At 43.3% G+C, this 19,970-nt stretch overlaps 1 protein-coding gene across 2 annotated transcripts; it reads right to left on the minus strand.

The window, feature by feature from the left end:
* Positions 1–15,263: 15,263 nt before the first annotated feature.
* LOC125588626 lies at positions 15,264–17,014 on the minus strand. Of its 2 annotated transcripts, XM_048760172.1 has the most exons (4): positions 16,845–17,014; positions 16,197–16,768; positions 15,470–16,115; positions 15,283–15,388 (listed from the first exon to the last, which is right to left on the minus strand). In XM_048760172.1, the coding sequence occupies exons 2-4, from the start codon at positions 16,689–16,691 to the stop codon at positions 15,291–15,293; spliced, it is 1,239 nt and encodes a 412-aa protein (XP_048616129.1). In that variant the 5' UTR covers positions 16,692–16,768; positions 16,845–17,014; the 3' UTR covers positions 15,283–15,290. The 2 variants fall into 2 exon arrangements, with proteins under 2 accessions (XP_048616130.1, XP_048616129.1); XM_048760173.1 differs by lacking the exon at positions 16,845–17,014 and having other exon boundaries at positions 15,264–15,382; positions 16,197–16,693.
* Positions 17,015–19,970: the final 2,956 nt, after the last annotated feature.

The following is a 19,970-nucleotide window of genomic DNA, read 5'->3' on the forward strand; positions in this document are numbered from 1 at the left end:
CGGATGATTATAGAGAGAGAAAGGGGGGGCGAATTATAGGGGAAATCGGAGGGGATGAGAGTTCTAAGGTTTAGATCCAGAAAAGGTCGGGTTTTGCCTTATAATTCTGTTTTCCGAACACACATCGATCGATGCGTTTTTGTTCTATAACGCATCGATCGATGCGTTTTTAAAAAAACATACAAGATTTTCCGAGGACATTCCGAGGAACAATTGAGATTCTCGATCGATCGATGGGATACTCTCATCGATCGATCACAATCTTACGGCCCGGTCCATCTTTGTAATCGATCGATTTGTTTTTGTTCAAAAACGCATCGATCGATGCGTTTTTAAAAAAACATACAAGATTTTCCGAGGACATTCCGAGGAACAATTGAGATTATCGATCAATCGATGGGATACTCTCATCGATCGATCACAATCTTACGGCCCGGTCCATCTTTGTAATCGATCGATTTGTTTTTGTTCAGAAACGCATCGATCGATGCGTTTTTAAAAAAACATACAAGATTTTTCGAGGACATTCCGAGGAACAATTGAGATTCTCGATCGATCGATGGGATACTCTCATCGATCGATCACAATCTTACGGCCCGGTCCATCTTAGTAATCGATCGATTTGTTTTTGTTCAAAAACGCATCGATCGATGCGTTTATTTAAAAAAAATTACGTTTTGAAACCCCAAACACTAGTTCCTCGGAATTTTCTCGGAATATTCCGAGGAAATTCCGAGGAAGAAGAGGGTTTCCTCGGAGTTCCCTCGGAATAATCCGAGGAAATTCCGAGGAAATAGGGTTTTTAAACCGAAAACAACGTTTTGCCGTTTGAATAACACCTATATAACCCTTATTAAGTGTCTTACGTTCATTATGAAGTCAAAAATTTGTTCCTTACCGTATAATTAACACTTTTCCGATTGTATGAACGAAATCTCGCAACATAAGACAAACACTTATACCTTTTAATGAACGGTAAAGGGAATACTTTCAATTAGTTTTGAATTTTTTATTTCATGGTTTATGCTCATCTATACAAAGAATCCTCAATGGTATGCATTACAATTGTATAAGAAATGAAATACGGCAAAAAAAATTGATGTTTTGAAACCCCAAACACTAGTTCCTCGGTATTTCCTCGGAATATTCGAGGAAATTCCGACGGATATTTTACTATCCGTCGGAATTTCCTCGGAATATTTTCATTTTACCGGGCAAATATTTCGCGAAAATTGAAATTAGAATTCCGACGGATAATGTCCGTCGGACCCTAGGTTTTATAACCACGAGCCCTTCTTCTTCCCCATTTCTCTCTTCTTCCTCTGCGCAAATCCTCTCTTCTCTCCGGCGATTTCCCCCTGAAATCCGACGATATCTCCGGCGATCTCCCTCTTCTCTTACACAAATCATGTAAGGACCCTATCCCACTCTCTTAGGTTCTATTTGTTAGGTTTTTGTGTGGTTTTGATAGATTTTTTTTAGGGTGATTGGTTAGGATTGTGATTTGGTTGTATAATAGGTTTAGAATTGTGATTTGGTTGAATGATTTGTTTTGTTGAATTGATTTAGAATTTTTTTATAATTTTTTTTTTGTATTTATAAAATCGATTTTTGTATATAAAATCGATTTTTGTATTTTACAAAACGATTTTTCTATATAAATTCGATTTTTTGGACTTTACAAAAAAAAAAATTCTATATAAATTCGATTTTTTGGATTTTACAAAACATTTTAAATATCTATAAAATTTTTTTTGTAATTAAAAACTATTATTTGGGATTTAAAAATATTTTTAATATATATATATTATTAAAACTATTTTTTTGTAATTATTAAACTATTTTTATTTATTACAACTATTTTTTGTTTATTAGAACTATTTTTATATATTTATTAAAAATTTTAAATATATATAATTTTTTTTTTGTGATTAAATTATTTGGGTTTTTGTTTTTTTTTAAATTAATTTATATATTTCTGTATTTATTAAATATATTTTTTAAATTTACAGGTCTCATGATGATCAGACCCGGCCTCGACAGCGTCGTGGTCGTGGTGGTACGGAGAGCCAGTCTCGGGATTCCAGCCATTTTCAGGATTCCCCTTCGCCCCATAGCTCCAACCATACATCTCCCTCTGCTGCACCCGCTCCTGCTCCTCTCGCTCCCGCTGCTGCATCCGCTCCTGTTCCTCCGGGTCCTCCGGGAGTGATGCGTGTTGCGGAGTTGGTTCAACAGCCCGGTCGTGACCATCTTCCGTATCTCACTCCGTATCCACATGGACGGGGTCAAACATGGTAATTAAACATTTTTTTTTCTTTAAATTTGGATTCATTATTAACCGTTTGTTCTTTTAATAAGGTTCAACCGATCCGGGAACGGGATCAGCGCATGGATCAACCGTATGATGTACTCGGCCCTCGACAGTGGACATCCGACTTTCACTCACTTCCCAACCGACAAGCAGGTTCTGTGGTTTCGTCAGTTTGCGGTAAGTATTCTAATTTTTTACTTATATTTTTAATCTTTAATATAAATTTTCTACTAATTGTGTTTTTTTTTCAGCAAGAGTTCAACTGGAATTCCGATGAGACGCTCTTTATCTATCACCACTTCGTCCATAAAGTAATGGACAACTATGGAAAGCAGATCCACGAGTGGAAGAAGAAGTGGGAAATCAATAAGGTTCGATTTAATTTATTAAACCATTTGTGTGCGCATTGGGATAAGGAAGAGACGAAAGAAACTTCTTCCACCAACTCCACCAACCGCAGGAGCGACCGTAAAGGGAAGGGCATCTACAAGCATAACTTGGGTGCTCAATCTATTGCCACTCTCGGAGATCGCATGGTAAGTTCAACCGCTTTTTCTTCAATTATTTGAGTTTCAGAATTTAAATTTATTGTGCATTTCTTCTAATTTCTAATGTTTCTTTAATTTATGTTTTTTTTCAAGGCGGAAGAAAATGATGGCGAGCCGGTTGATGATCTCGCCCTAATGAGGAGGGTGTATACCAACAAGAAGACCGGCCAGATTGATGACGGTCTTGTGAGGGACGTGGTCGACCTGGTCCAAACTCAGGTGGTAGACGAAGTGTCTCAGCTTCAAACCGAGGATGACGCTTCGACGGCTTCGACCAACTTGTCCCGGTTTCGAATCAACGAAATCGTTGAATCCGTAAGTTCTTTGTTTTTAAAAGTTCAATTCATTTATTTCTTGGTTTAAATTTCTAAATTTGGCTTTTTTCTATTCAGTCGGTTCCAAAGAAGAAGGGACGTTTGGTCGGTTTGGGTCGTCGCACCCGGTCGGTTCCCCCTTCTTCTGCACCACCGCCCTTTGTTGATCCAGAAGTACTTACGGCCCAGTTTAAGGACAAAGATGATCATATATCTTTGTTGGAGACCCAGATGGCGGCTCAACAGGCGGGCAATGAGGCACAGAGGAGGCTGAACCAGCAAATGATGGAGATGATGCAGAGGATGTACCCGAACGAGGTGTTCCCGGACGTGTCAGACCCGTAGTTTTTTTTTTTCCACAAACTCGGAATGTTTTATTTTTATTTGTGAAACTTTGAATATTAATTAATATGATTTCAATTTTACTTTTAATTTCATATTTTCGAATTTAAATTTCAGAAATTTTTTTTTTTTTTTAAAATTAATATTTTTTACATTCCGAGGAAATTAATTATATTTTTCACTTGATCGATCGATGCGTTTTTGAACAAAAAAGCATCGATTGATGAGTTTTTTAAAAAACGTTCGGGCTATACCGAGGGACAGGTTCCTCTGTTTATTCCGAGGAACTGTTGCCTCGGAATTTTCCGAGGGACAGCTCCCTCGGAATCTCGGAATATACCGAGGGAAAAGTACCTCGGAATAAACCGAGGAAAAGGTCCGTCGGTATACTCCTATCGATCGATGTATATATGTCCAAACACGCATCGATCGATGAACTTCCGAGGAATTATACCGACGAAGTTCTCCCTCGGTATATTCCGAGGACATTTCCGACAAACTAGTGATCCTCGGAATTTCCTCAGAAATTTATTTCCTCGGAATTCCGTCGGAAAATTCCGAGGGATTTCCGAGGAAAAAAAATTTTCCGAGGAATTATTTCCGACGACGTGTTTCATCGGTATGTCGTCGGAATAACGATATTCCGACGAAATTCCGACGATTTTTTTCCTCAGAATCCTTGATGTTTTCTTGTAGTGACCAAAGTGGTTAACTACAACTTTATATTCAAATATTATGTTCTCATATTAATAAAATTTAAGTTTGTCGGAAAAAAAAAACTTGTAGCAAATTTCAAGTGATGATCTCTTAAATATCCTTGTTACATGCCATGTTAAAAGAGAGAGAAGAGACATATGAAGAAGAGACGTATGAACTCTTTGGATATTAGCTTAGATATAATTGATTTATTTTTATTCATTGGCCTGCAAATATGATTAGTGTAAAATGAGTTTATACCACATATTCTTATTTACATCAAGTCTCTCAATGAAATAAAAATTGTATAACATATCGACCAATAATAGAAAAATGTGATTAAGGATTCTTGGTCTTTGAAAATTATTAGATATGTTAGCTACTGACACTACAAGAAAACATAAGTTTTATGAGGGCGGTTTTCTTCGTGAGTTCGTCGTAAAAGAGGCTTTATGAGGAATTAGCGAGGAAACACGTTTTGTCGTTACTCGTTCGTCGTAACACATATTTCCTCGCCAATTCGTCGTAAATTAGCGAGGAAAATATTTCGTAGTAAAAACAAAGAAAACAAATCGTCGTAAAGACCATGTAGACAGTCGACGTAAGAATGTCGCTACCGTTCCTCGTAAATACCACGAAAGCATTTCCTCGTAAACGACACGTACATATCTCGAAAGCATTTCCTCGTAAAATTCACGTAATTACCTTGAAATGTTTTCCTTGTAATTTTCACGTAAATACCTTGAAAGTATTTTCTCGTAAAATACTCGTTTAACATTTCTCGTGATTTCCTCGTAAATGTTCAACGTAAATAAGTCGTAGATTAGCTACGAATCTACTTCGTTTTATTATTTAACAAATTTAAAAATAGAATTAAAAAATATTTAAAATTATTTAATTTATTAATAAAATTAAAATTTAAAAAATAAATAAATACGCAAATATTTTATATATAAATAAGTTTTGAATTTATAATACAACCACAGAAAAAAAAAAAGAACTAAGAGTCGTGCATCGCCCAGAGGAATTCATCACTCCTCCTATCTACATCCTCCTCGGCATGTGTGTCGTCGGATGGTCCCTCGCCTGGAATGGGATTTTGTCGTCGCATGTTCCTCAACATGGTCTCCCATTCCGGATGTGTGGCCGCTATAAAGTCCAAGAAGCCCTCGAGTCCACCCACACGACCTGTGAATGCAGATTTTGTCGCGGTCAACTCGTTACGCAGCTCAGTGACTTCATCATCCCGTCACTGACCATAATACGATGTTGCTCTCGGAACATCGTTGACGGAACCAATCTCCAACGTCCGTCCCTTTTTTTTGGGACAACCTTAAAAACCAAAAATAAATATTGTTAGTAAAAATTTAAAGTTAAATTAAATGAATAATAAAAATTTAAAATTTTAGAAAATTTACCTCCTCGTAAATCTTATCCACTTCAAGTGTGGATAAGGTGACGGGTAATCCGTCGGTAGACTGCTGGGTCAGCTGGGTCTGGCGGTCTTCAACCCGAGCAACCACGTCGTTGTAGATTTGCTCGGACTTGCCATCTACAAATACGCCTGCCTTGTTCTTGTGGGTCCTCTCGTAAAGTTCCATAAGAGACGGGAGATGTTCCGTCTCTTTGGCCTAAAAAATATTTAAGAAAGTTAGAATAAAAATATATATATTAAAAAATTTATTTAATAAAATATTTAATTACCATTTTCAAAAGGACACCGGCGTGGGGATTTTGGCTCGTAGTGTGAAGCATCGGCCCGTTTCCGTGCTCATCGACCGTGTTACGGGAGTTAGAGCAAGACTGGGCGATTCTAATGGAATCAGGAAGACGCCAATAACGGATGAGGCCATCCCACACATCCGTGGTGAGCTCAACGGGTTTGCCACGCTCATACCCCTTAACGATCCAGTCACCCTTCTAGTTGGAGACCGTGTCCAACAAGCGAACTTTCGCCTTCGCGTTAAACTTCTTCCTCACCCTCTCAGTGATCCCCAAGGCCCAATTATATTTTTTCTGTTGGAAAAAATAAATTAACAATTAGTTTTTTAGAAAGTATATATATAAATCATGAAAAAATTAAAGTATATATAATTAATTAATAGAAACTTACAGAGTAAATTTTGAACCACGTCTTTCTGACGTAGTGAGGCGGCTTACTCCAGTTCGGATGTGCCATGGAGAAGTAACCTTTGATCGTGTCGGTTACGTCTGAAGCAAGACATCCGTCAACCCCCCACCTGGAAAATACAAATTTAAAATATAGATTATTTTTTAATGCTATAAAAGAATTTTAAACGAATTAAAAGATAAAATTAATGCAACATACCACAAAGTTCCGTCCGGTCGGTCGGGGTCGATGACTGGTAAACCTTCTCTGCCTGGCAGACGGAGAATTTCCTCTACAGTGTACTGCGAGAAAGGAGCACTCGGAGGCACCATCAAATAGGGATGAATATCGGCGGCCATCGGAGGTGCCATCGGAGGAGGCACATGAGGAGGCATCGTCGGATGAGCCATCGGGGAAGGCACATGAGGAGCCGATGGTGCACTAGAAGAAGTAGATCCAGAGACTCTCTGAGTGTACTGAGTCTCGGGGACAGTCTCCTGACCCGAAGAACCGGGAGCTGAAGAAGAGGGGTCTAAACGACTACCCGGCTCACCGAACATCTCTCTGTAATGGGCAGTAAATCTTCCTTTTCGAACCTGGGAAAACAATTTAATTTTTAAAATTAACATCAACAGTATATTTTCCAACATTATCCACCTAATCAACACTAAATAACATAAAATCCGTAAACCTATCTAAATTCCCTATACTAACCACCTAATATATTCTAAACTAACCAAATTAGAGAGGCTTACCATTGCTACGAAATGGAGAGGAAGTGGAGAGGAAGTAGAGAGGAAAGAAAGAGTGAGCGCTCGGGGGTATATATAAGATTACATATCGTCACAAATTCCTCGTAAGGTTACGACGAAATAGCAAACAGTTACAAAGGCCTGTGCTTTATTGTACGAGGAAATAGCGAGAAATTACAAAGGTCCGTGTTTTTATATACGAGGTATTTGTTGGACCCGAATATGACCCTCAGATGAGGTACCGATAAGCGTGAGCTAGCATGTGGGTTGCGATAAGCCCATCATAACAAAGGGAGCTGAAAGCCGAGCTGACGACTGGACCTGGGAGACATCATAGCAGAGGTCACGACAGAAAGTGAGCTAACACCTTAAGAGACTCGGTCAAGAGGAGCCTAAAGCGAGCTCCGTAATTGAAGCCAAATATCTAGGAGAACAGTTGAAGGGTTGCCAACGAAACCTAGACTATATAAAGATGGAGAAGATAAAAGACAAGGGCTCTCTTTTTTTTCATGGATGAACTTTTGTACTAGATTAAAAGCATTACGTATTCTTTGATCATCACAAGATACATTCCTTTGTATTCATCATCTTTCAACTCATCAATAAAATCATATTCATTCTTCAAGTTTATTTACGGGATTCAGCCCACGATTCTCATTCATCTCTCTTGACCTAACCTAAATCTAAGAAGTGAAACCTTGTCTCTCACAATTGGCGCCGTCTGTGGGGACAAATAATCGAATCCCTTTCTCTAAAGCTTAAAGGATGAATCCATTAGATGGAACGAATCCATCTAACCCCGATCAATCGAACCAGAGCAATAGCTCACCGAACCGCACTGCTCCGGGGGCAAATAACCCGAGAGCCTCCGGAGGGACCAACTTTGGGTCCTCAGCCCTCAATAACCCATCGCATCAATCCGCTCCGAACCAAACGGAAGATCAGCTTTCTGAGATCCGTCGGATGATGCTCCAGTTAGTGGACAAAGCTCAAGAGACCGAGCGAACGGTGCAACAGTTAGCCGAACGGCAGCAACAGTTCGAAGAGATAACCAGATCTCAATCCGCAACGACCCAACCGTCCGTCCACCAGGGAAGAGGAGTCACTTTCCATGAACGGTTAGCCGACCCTTCCTTCCCTAGAGAGCGCCTGAACTTCTCCCCTGATAGCCCAGGTGCAGAAGGGCAGGAACCTGCTTTCCGAACGCCTCGCGCTAGGACAGCTCCTGCGTTTACCCCTCCTATCACCAGCACCATGGGGAGCAATGTAGCTACAACTAGCTCCATGCCTGATCGAAACACCGGTGGGAGCACCCGTTTGCCTCCACCGCCACCTCCTTCCGGGTCTGGAGCAGGAACCAACATACCGTCCGGGGCCAGAACATCAGCTTCAGTGTTTCAAGCTAGGGTTTCAACCCCAAGCACAGACGAATACCAAAGAACGGATGCTGATCCTGCAGCTCTCCGCACTAACCTCGCTCGGAGCCTAAGGACCAATGAGCGACCTATTTCGCCAGCTAGCTGGGAAGACGACCGAGCTCGGTCTCACCAGGAACCTGCTCGCCGAGTATCTGATAATGACCCAAATGTCCTTCCCTTCGAGGGACCTGACGCAATTCGCAGGTACATGGAGCGAACCCACGCAGCTCTCCAGAAATTGGGAGCTCAAGTTCACAAGGTAACGAGCTCAGCTCCCGAAATCGAGAGCTTAATTGAGGAGACTCGTGGAACTCCGTTCACCGATAGAATTGCCAACTCTTACATAAGAGATACTCGAAAAATTAAAATTCCTGAATACGATGGGAACGCAGACCCAAAGGCCTATTTAAGAGCCTTCCGATTAGCTATCGTTAAAGCTCACTTCACAAAGGAAGAGTGTGATGCAGGATATTGCAGAACATTTGCCGAAAACCTGATCGGAACAGCCCTCGAATGGTTCTCCAGCCTCGAGCCGAACTCTATAGACAGTTTCGATCAATTGGCTAACGCCTTTATGAAGCAATATTCAACTCACATCCTGAAACAAGCGTCTGAGGCTGACCTCTGGAAGATCAGACAAGGACTGGAAGACTCACTGCGAGTCTACATCGAAAAGTTCAGAGCAGTAAGAACTAAACTCTCGAATCCCAACGATCAGGTAGCCATTGAGGCTCTTAGGAGAGGTCTCTGGTATAAATCAGGTTTCTTCTCGGAGCTAACGCTAAATCCCCCTCCAACCATCGATGACGCCCTCCATAAGGCCTCTAGATACATTACCTTGGAGGAGGAAATGGCAGCATTAGATAAGCTCCACAGAAAACCCCAGAGTCACCCGAAAGGCGAAGCCTCCGATGGAAAGGGACCTCACAAAAGAGGTAGCTCCCGAAATAATCAGACCCAGGGAGAACATTCTTACGTAGTCGAGGAAGACAAGGAAGAAAAACCTGTCGCCGCGACAGCTAAAGCCCCCTGGTCCAAAGGTTATGACGAGAGCAAACATTGCTCTTACCACGATCGAAAGGGACATTCAACCGAAGAATGTTGGGACCTCCAACGACAACTGGCTGCTAAATTCGCAGCCGGAGAAATAAAAGATGTGGACCTCAAAAAGCCACAACCTTATCAGAAGAGAGGTCCCAGAGATAGCTCTCCGAAACGCGAGAGGTCACCTGAAAAAGAAACAGACTCACCACCCCCAGCTCCCAAAAAGAGAGTCGAGATGATCCTTGGAAAGTTTCCACAAGGAAAAAGCCTACAAATCGAGGCCCTCTTGAGTAAACCACCTCCCCAATCGAGCCCTGGCTCAAGGATCGATTACATCCTTGGAGGGTCCGGTGTGTGTCAAGACTCCGTTAACTCTATTAAAAGTCACGTACGGAAAGCTGTGTCAAACACTCAGTCCAAACCGACCAAGCCTGAGTCTAACACTAAGATCTCTTTCTGGGAGAGCGAGACATTAGACCTCGATAGACCTCACGACGATGCCCTTGTCATAACATTAAATATAGCAGGGTACGAGGTACCTAAGCTCATGATCGACACCGGAAGCTCCGTCGATCTTATTTTCTACAACGCACTAAAGGGAATGGAAATAGACGACTACGAAATTGTCGACCAGAAATCCAACCTCGTAGGTTTCTCAGGTGAAACAGCCACCTCATTGGGAACAATTAAGCTCCCAATTATAGCTGGCGGAGTCATGAAAATGACCAACTTCATAATTGTCGACAAACCATCCCCTTTCCACGCAATCCTCGGAAGGCCTTGGATTCATAAGATGAAAGCAGTAGCTTCAACTTATCACCAATGCGTGAAATTTCCAACAACCAACGGAATAGCTACCATACACGGTAGCCAAAAGATTTCAAGGATCTGTTACCTGGGAGGATTCGAAATCATAAAAGAATCCCCCCAATAGCAATTACAGATCCAGGAGAGTCGCGAAATGCAACGAAATATCCGAGGTCCCCCTAAGAACCTCACCGAAAAAGTTAGCATCGACGACTCAAACCCTGAGAAACAGGTGAGCATCGGATCCGAGCTACCTCTCGAAACCAAAAAGGAGCTCGTCGAATTCCTAAAACAGAATATCAAAACTTTGCATGGACCACCAGCGACATGAAAGGCATAGATGCAAATGTCACCACTCATAAGCTCAATGTAGACCCTACTTTTAAACCGATCAAACAGAAACGTCGTAAGCTAGGTCTAGAAAAAGCCCAAGCTGTCAACGACGAGGTCGATCGACTAACAAAGGCCGGGTCCATCCGAGAGGTACAATACCCCGATTGGCTAGCTAACCCAGTGGTAGTAAAAAAGAAGAATGGGAAATGGAGAATCTGTGTAGACTTCACCGATTTAAACAAAGCCTGTCCTAAGGACAGCTTCCCGTTACCTCATATCGATCGTTTGGTCGAAGCAACGGCTGGACACCAGCTCTTGTCCTTTATGGATGCCTTTTCAGGATATAACCAGATTATGATGGATCCTGAGGATCAAGAGAAAACCGCATTCATAACTGAACGAGGAACCTATTGTTACAAGGTCATGCCGTTTGGTTTGAAAAACGCGGGAGCTACCTATCAAAGGTTAGTAAATAAAATGTTCGCTGGACAACTCGGAAAAACCATGGAAGTCTACATCGACGACATGTTAGTCAAATCCTCAAAGGGGGAGGACCACATCTCCCATCTAAGAGAATGTTTCGAAATCCTCAACAAATACGACATGAAGCTAAACCCAGCTAAGTGTACCTTCGGAGTACCTTCCGGCGAATTCCTAGGTTACCTCGTAACCGAAAGAGGCATCGAAGCCAACCCGAAACAAATAGCGACATTCCTGGAAATGCCATCACCTAAAACGACCAGAGAGGTACAAAGATTGACCGGACGGATCGCAGCACTAAATCGATTCATCTCCAGGTCCACCGATAAATGCCTTCCATTCTATAAACTTCTGAAAAATAATAAGAAGTTCTTATGGGATGAAAAGTGCGAAGAAGCCTTCAAACAGCTGAAGGCTTACCTCTCGGAACCTCCGATACTATCCAAACCTGTAGTAGGAGAACCACTGTACCTGTACCTCGCCGTGTCGGCAGCTGCAGTCAGCGGAGTGCTAGTACGAGAGGAACAAAACGAACAGAGACCTGTCTATTATACTAGCAAAAGCTTAATAGACGCCGAGACGAGATATCCCACCATGGAAAAACTAGCCCTAGCAGTCGTGACAGCCGCCAGGAAGCTGCGACCTTATTTCCAATCGCACTCGATCATCGTAATGACCTCACAACCATTACGGACGATTCTGCATAGCCCTAGCCAATCCGGACGATTAGCAAAATGGGCTATAGAGCTCAGCGAGTACGACATCGAGTACAGACCCCGAGCAGCAGCAAAAGCTCAGGTCCTCGCCGATTTCGTTATTGAGCTAGCATCCGGACATCTAGACCAGGAAACAGAGGCTCCGAAATGGAGCCTATACGTGGACGGAGCCTCGTCAAGGCAAGGCTCCGGTGTCGGTTTAAGACTAACCTCCTCAGCCGGAGAAACCATCGAACAATCCTATAGACTTGGATTTAACGCTTCCAACAACGAGGCCGAGTACGAAGCACTAATCGCTGGATTAAAGCTCGCCCTGAGCCTCGGAATTCGGGAGCTAAACGCCTACAGCGACTCGCAGCTGGTAGCTAGCCAGTTTCACGGGGAATACGAAACAAGGGACGAAAGAATGGGGGCATACCTCGAGGTCGTCCTAAACCTCACAAAGCAGTTTGACAAGTTCGAGCTAACGAGGATCCCACGAGGGGAGAACTCCTCAGCAGACGCGCTCGCCGCATTAGCTTCCACATCCGACCCTCTCGTAAAACGAATTATACCCGTGGAAGGAATCGAGAAGCCAAGTATCGACATAGCTACCAAGGCTGAGATGGATAGCAAACCAAAGGAAAAAATAGAGGATAACAGCCTCCCGACGGTAGCTACCCAAGTTTTCACGACATTCTGGTTCCCGAAAACTAGAACACGCAGCTTCAGAAAGCACACCTCCAGGAAAGCAACCCAGAACCCGGAAAACAACGACAAAAGTGAAGGTACTCACCGAAGTTCAGACTCCCTAGAGCCTAACTCTACGAGTACCTCCGGGGGCACCATCCAGACCTCGGAGCCACTTGTCTATAAAGTCCAAACAAGAAGCCGCACCGCTCTTAAAAACGCATCTAGGAACGCTACACAAACCACAGGGGATAACGAGGAAATTGGAGATATTCCTCAGAACCCAGAACCTACTCCAACAAATATCTCCGGGGGCACCACGGCACCAGGTCCCGAACAGGAATCTCCCTCCTCTCTTCACAACAAAGTTGTAGGAAGAGAAGACTGGAGAATACCGATCATGGATTACATCCTAGAGGGAAAAATTCCACCCAACAAGTGGGAGGCTCGAAAACTCAAAGCTTTAGCAGCAAGATACTGTATAATCGAGTCAGCCCTCCACAAACGAAGTGTCTCCGGACCTTACCTAAAATGCGTTCACGGCCTAGTAGCTATGAAACTCATGAAGGAAATGCACGACGGTTCCTGTGGAAACCATTCCGGAGGCAGAGCCTTAGCCATCCGAATAAAAAGGCAAGGCTACTTCTGGCCTACCATTATCGCAGATTGTGAGGTCTACTCCTCATCGTGCGACAAATGCCAAAGGCATGCACCGATCATACACCAACCAGCGGAAAAGCTGTCTAACATATCAGCTCCCTACCCATTCATGAGGTGGTCTATGGACATTATAGGTCCATTAGTACCTTCAGGGAAAGGAAAGAAGTTACTAAACCTCCTGGTCCTAACCGACTACTTCACGAAATGGATTGAAGCTGAAGCTTTCCAACAAATAAACAGATTCGAGGTCGAAGGATTTGTTTGGAAAAACATCGTATGCAGGCATGGCGTCCCATACGAAATCGTAACCGACAATGGAGGACAGTTCATATCCCACGACTTCAAAAGTTTCTGCGATAAATGGAACATCCGCCTCACCTTCTCATCACCTCGGCGACCTCAAGGGAACGGACAGGCGGAGGCTGCCAACAAATCAGTTTTAGCAAACCTCAAGAAACGCCTAGGAGCCCAAAAGGAGCTTTGGTCGGAAAAACTACCCGAAGTACTATGGGCCTGCCGAACCACCCCACGAAAAGCTACAGAGGAAACTCCCTTCTCCTTAGCTTATGGGATGGAGGCTGTCGTCCCAGCAGAAACCACCGCAGGTAGCCTCAGACGGGAGCTCTGCACCTCAAATCCCGCAGCTAATAACCAGCTCCTGATGGATAGCCTCGACTTGATCGAGGAAAGACGAGACCAAGCCTTGCTTCGCATTCAAAATTATCAGCAAGCAATGGCACGACACTACAATTCCAAAGTAAGGCCCCGACAGTTCGCCGTAGGGGACCTAGTGCTTAGGAAAGTGTTCGAAGGAACAAAGGAACCGGGAGCTGGAAAGTTAGGAACCAACTGGGAAGGACCCTACCGAATTATCCACATAGTACGACCCGGAGTTTACAAACTCCAGAAGGTACGAACCGGGGTACCTGAAATCCGATCGTGGAATGCCACGAACCTCAAAAGATACTATCATTAGGTACCTAAAACCCCTGAACTACGTTTGGCTTGATCCCTTGACTGGGTACGTAGGCAGCTCCGTCATGAGTGCAGCCCCAACCTCTTCTCACCAACCTCCTCACCTAAGCCAAAGGGGCAGGTGTTACCAAGAACACTTAGCCTAAAAATAGTTACTGTGTAAATAATCTGAATCATGTATTCTCTGATATCTGATATTAATAAAACGATTGATTCAGTTTCATAAACATCAAAGGTCTTAAAACCCTCCAAGAAAATTTAGGTCCCCCTAAATCGGGACCTAAGCTCAACAATCTCGAATACATTCAGGTCCCTGAAAACCTGAACCTAAGGTCTTAAAATCCTTAATACACCCAGAGGTCTTAAAATCCTTAACATAAACTAAGGTCTTAAAATCCTTAACAATCAGCAAGGTCTTAAAATCCTTAACAATCAGCAAGGTCTTAAAATCCTTAACATAAACTAAGGTCTTAAAATCCTTAACAATCAGCAAGGTCTTAAAATCCTTAACAATCAACCAGGTCCTAAAATCCTAATCAAAACCAGAAGGTCTTGAAACCCTTATCAAAATCGAAAAGTCTTAAAATCCTAAAGAATCAGGAAAATCCCGAAATTCCTCAATTCCATCCGTTAAACTTCAAAGGCCTCGAAGTCCTTCGAATTAACTCAGGTCCCTATGAATCTAAATAAAGGTTCCTACGAACCTGAACAACCAGGTCCCAGAACCTTACGAATCGGACTCAGGTCCCCGAGCTAAAATCAAGAACTCCTCTTTAAGGTTATCACGACCGAATATCCATTAAGCTAAATGCTTATCATAAATAAAGACTAAAGGTCCTAATCCGACTCAACGATGACGGCACACAACTCATCTGAGATTCGCAATCACTATAATTAAATGAAACGAGGTTAAGTTCAAAAACTTAAAACAGAAATAATAGCCACGATTTAAACATAAGAAAGGGTTTAAAAACCTCCCCAGGCTATTGAAATCCAGCAAGCGTTAAGGTTTAAAGGCCTCCTCAGGCACTAAGTCACAAAACATAACGAAACAAAGCCCTTAGGCCGAAGTCTTAAAAACACAAAACATAAAGTTAAAAGAGCCGTAGCTCTCAATCTTCCTTCTCTTCCTGAATCGGATCACCAGCACCGGCAGGAACTCCCTCATCGATCACATTGCCGTCACCTCCTATTGCTGCCTCGACTGGAGCTAAGTCAGGAGCCATCAAACCCAAATTAGAGCCATACTCCCCAGAAAAGGATGGATTAAACATGTTAATCTCGAAAGTACCTGAACTCTCCGAGATCTGGGGAAGAGGAAGCTTGCTGACCGAGAAGTCAGAGACTTGAGCCTTCTCATACGCAGTTGTCGCTTCTGGTAATAAGGCCACCAATTGGTTGTACTCCTCTTCAACGCTTTGGATCTTGTTGTTCAGCATATCCTTCAAGAGGTCGGCATTAGCTTGGAGCTCCTGAGCGTACACCGATGCGTCGACCTCATCTTTCTTCCTAGCAAACTTCTCCTTAACACAGACCAGGATCTTGCCGTAAGCTTCGGCGACTTCTTTCTTCCCTTCCCTGACAGCCAGCTTGACTTCAGCTTCCTTGTTCTTCTGGCTATGGCTATCCCGGGATGAGGCAATGAGCTCACGTACTTGATGCTCAGCTATCTTTCGAGCAGCCTCTAAATCATTGATCCTCCTGCTCTTCACCTGGATATCGAGCTTTTGACTCTCGATCTCTCCTTGCTGAGCATCGGCCTTCGAGCCTAGCCTCGTCACTACGGCTTCGAGTTCAGAAATTCGAACCCGGGCTTGGTCAAGATCGGTTTTGGCTGCCTTAACCATCTCGGTAACCTCAGCAAGTTCACCAGCATTGGGGGCAGCACACAGAGCATTCTCAAACCTGAGCTGGGCCCTGTTAACAGCCCCAGCCAACTGCAATAAATCCAAAGAAAATATATATATATATCATCGTCTCCAAAGAATGTAAACAAATAACAGATAGAGATCACGTACCTGACCCATACAGTGGGCAATATCGAGATACTCATCTCGGTTAGTCAGGTCCTTGAGCGCTGGAAGGGGACATCCCACGCTCTTCAGGTGCCTCATTATCGCAGCTAGGCCCCAAGAGTCATCCAGGATCGACCCAGGCTTCGAATGGGTAAAGCTCCACCCAACAGTCCCTCCTCTAGAGGACGAGGAAGAAGAACGGATGGAAGCCCCGCCCTGATCGATCCTGGGCCTCTTGTGTCTCGACGGCTCGATCTCAGAGGTACCCTTCGGAGCCTGGTAGTCAGCCTCCGGCACCTGGACCTCAGGGAGAGGAGCAGCATCCTGAGCTACAACCTCAGTTGGAGCAGTCTCGACAACAGGTTTGGATCCTCCGTCGTCCAAAACTTCCTTCATTGAGATAAGGAACGATCCTCCTTGGTTCCTGTCGCTTCCACGAGAAGCACTGGCAGCTTTAGAGGGGTTACCCCTAGAACGGAATGACGGTCGCAGAGTCATGTCACCTGGCTGAGACTTTTCAGTTCCCGAAGCACTAGCACCAGTTGAGATCGATACAACCGAATCGCCTGCCGAAACTGGAACAATGGAAATCCTTAAGTTTAAAAACTTCAAAGCGATAAAATCATTGAAAAGGTTCGGACAAGAACTCACTCTCAAGGTTCTCAGCAGGAATGGGATCTTGGAAAGAGGCGTTGTAGGTATCTGGGAATCTGGCTGCACTTATTCGAGAAGTGGTGTAGGCCACCCAGGTACAGGGACTCTGTTGCAACTTGCGGTATAGAGCCCTGGTGAGCTTGGTAGAGAGCTTCGGGGGATCTTCGATTTCTGCAAGTAAATCAGAGCAAAAGGTTACTCGGCCATAAATGAATAAAACGAAAAAGCATATCCCTAGAATTCCTAACCAGATGGATTAGTCCAAGTGACCCTAAGGTTCCGACCCACAGGAACCGTCGAAGGATCAACTTTAACGTAAAAATACTTCTTCCTCCAGTCATCATCACTACTAGAGAATCTGAAGATAACATGATTGGGACGACTAGGGAGGTAGTAGGTCCCGGTACCACCCTCCTTAGAGGCGCTTTCCTTCAGGGAAAAGAGGCTCATAAGTTCGGTAAGACCGACGCTAACCCCCTCCTCTTTGGACCTAGTGATAAAGCCGTTTATCACCCGGATAACCGAGGGACAGAGTTGGGAAAGGGCTAACTGATAATGATCTAGTAGATCAAGCAGTAGGGTCGGAAGAGGAAATCTCAAGTGAGACTTGGAGATGTACTTCTCATGGCAACAGAACCAACCCTCCGGAGCGGTCTCGGGGGTTTCGTCAGAATTACAGGCACGGCCAAGCTCCTTTTGGGCGAGAGCTTGAACCATGAGGTTAACCACGTCTTGATTTTTCAGCAACGAAGGCGAGTGAGGACTGCTCCCACTAGAATCGTCTTTCTTCTTCCGTTTAGAAACTCTGGTCGCGATTGCCTCCCTGGCTGTCTTTTTCCCCTTCCTCATCTTGGCTCCGATTTCTTGCTTAACTTTCAGTAGTTTAGCTCCAGAAGCAGAGGGAGGCATCCCGGATTCCCCGGAACCTTCTTTCGGATGATCCATAGTATGGGAAGGTTAAGGAGAAAATCGATTGCAAGGTTTGGGAGAGAATTTGCAGAGAAAAGTAACGAGGAAGATAAAAAAAATCGCAGTAAAATAAAGAGAGAGAAGTTACCTTGAAAACCGAACGGAGGCGTGGAGAAAGTGGAAGGCTAGCAGTTAATGTTCACCGCTTTATATCCCATCACCTCTCGAAATTCGGAAAAGTCATTTCAAACCCTCTCCATCTGAACCATGGATTCTGCCAAACGTAATAAAGACCGTTAGATCGAGTAAGCTGAATCTAAATAGGATAAGAACTAATCATTATCTTAACGAAAAGATAAGATCGATAGCTAGATTCTAGCTTCCGAGACAAAGGATTTTATTCGGAAGCTGGGGGCAACTGTTGGACCCGAATATGACCCTCAGATGAGGTACCGATAAGCGTGAGCTAGCATGTGGGTTGCGATAAGCCCATCATAACAAAGGGAGCTGAAAGCCGAGCTGACGACTGGACCTGGGAGACATCATAGCAGAGGTCACGACAGAAAGTGAGCTAACACCTTAAGAGACTCGGTCAAGAGGAGCCTAAAGCGAGCTCCGTAATTGAAGCCAAATATCTAGGAGAACAGTTGAAGGGTTGCCAACGAAACCTAGACTATATAAAGATGGAGAAGATAAAAGACAAGGGCTCTCTTTTTTTTCATGGATGAACTTTTGTACTAGATTAAAAGCATTACGTATTCTTTGATCATCACAAGATACATTCCTTTGTATTCATCATCTTTCAACTCATCAATAAAATCATATTCATTCTTCAAGTTTATTTACGGGATTCAGCCCACGATTCTCATTCATCTCTCTTGACCTAACCTAAATCTAAGAAGTGAAACCTTGTCTCTCACAGTATTAACGACGATTTTGCTTACGTGGGATTGACGAGACGCGCTTTCCTATAAATATACCCACAACTCTCATTCTCAAACCACACACAAACTCCCAAATCACACCCTATCTCAAATCACACTCCTCAGCAAAATCCTATTCAAATTATAAATATTTGAAAAAAAAGGAAAAGAAGAAGATATTAGAATTCATGTGGGCGAGACTTACGTATTATAATTGCTGGAAGTCTTGCCACATGTGAATCTGGTATCTTTCTCCTTTTTCTTTTTTTTTTCTAGTTTTTACACTACGAGGTATTTACGATGATTTCGTCCTACGTGGTGTTTACGACGATTCCTCCTACGTGGTGTTTACGACGATTTCGCATACGTGGTGTTTACGACGATTTCATCCTACGTGGTGTTTACGACGATTTGCGCTTACGTGGAATTAACGAGCCCTGCGTTCTTTATTTTTATATTTCGTCGTTATTTCCTCGTTGGCTTACGAGTCCTTTACAACGATTTTTACTTACGTGGAATTAACGAGTGTTATGTTTAAATCCCTAAAATCCGAAACCCCAAACACTATATTCCTTATTTTCTACTTCATATATTCCAAACCCCATCTTTATTTCCAGTCCAAACCACAATTCCCACATTTGCCTATTCATAAAACAAACTCCCACATTACCTTATTTATAAAACAAACCCCACATTACCTTATTCATAAAACAAACTCCCACATCTTATTCATAAAACACACTACACAAAATCAAATACATCAATCGGATACATCGACATTCTCGTCATCACTAGAAACATCATTATTTTCATTAAACTCGTCGTCAACAGCTTCGTCTGTGGCATCATCGGTAAGATCTTCGTACTCGTGATTATGCGGATCAATGAGAAGGATGTCATCAATTTCTTGTTCAGGTTCCTCGACTTCATTTATCTGTTCTTCTTGCAATGGTGGCTCTTCTCCACTGATGTTTCGTCCTCGAGGTGTAACTTTGATCACTGCTAACCAATTTATACCTGAATATCTCATCTGAGGATATGGAAGGAAGCTAACTTGGTCTGCTTGTGAAGCTAAGATGAAAGGCTCGAATTTGTTGTACCTTCGTCCACAGTTGACATCAACTACACCGAATTTGTTAGACCGAACACCTCTGTTGACGACGGGTCGAACCATTCACATTTGAAGAGGACGCATTTCAGCTTCAGTATCCCTAGAAATTCGACTTCAATAATCTCCGTCAAGATCCCGTAGAAATCTGTTTCCCCTTTCACACATATTCCATAGTTACTG

This window comes from Brassica napus, chromosome C6, assembly GCF_020379485.1.
Source record: "Brassica napus cultivar Da-Ae chromosome C6, Da-Ae, whole genome shotgun sequence".
NCBI classification, from domain to species: Eukaryota; Viridiplantae; Streptophyta; class Magnoliopsida; order Brassicales; family Brassicaceae; genus Brassica; species Brassica napus.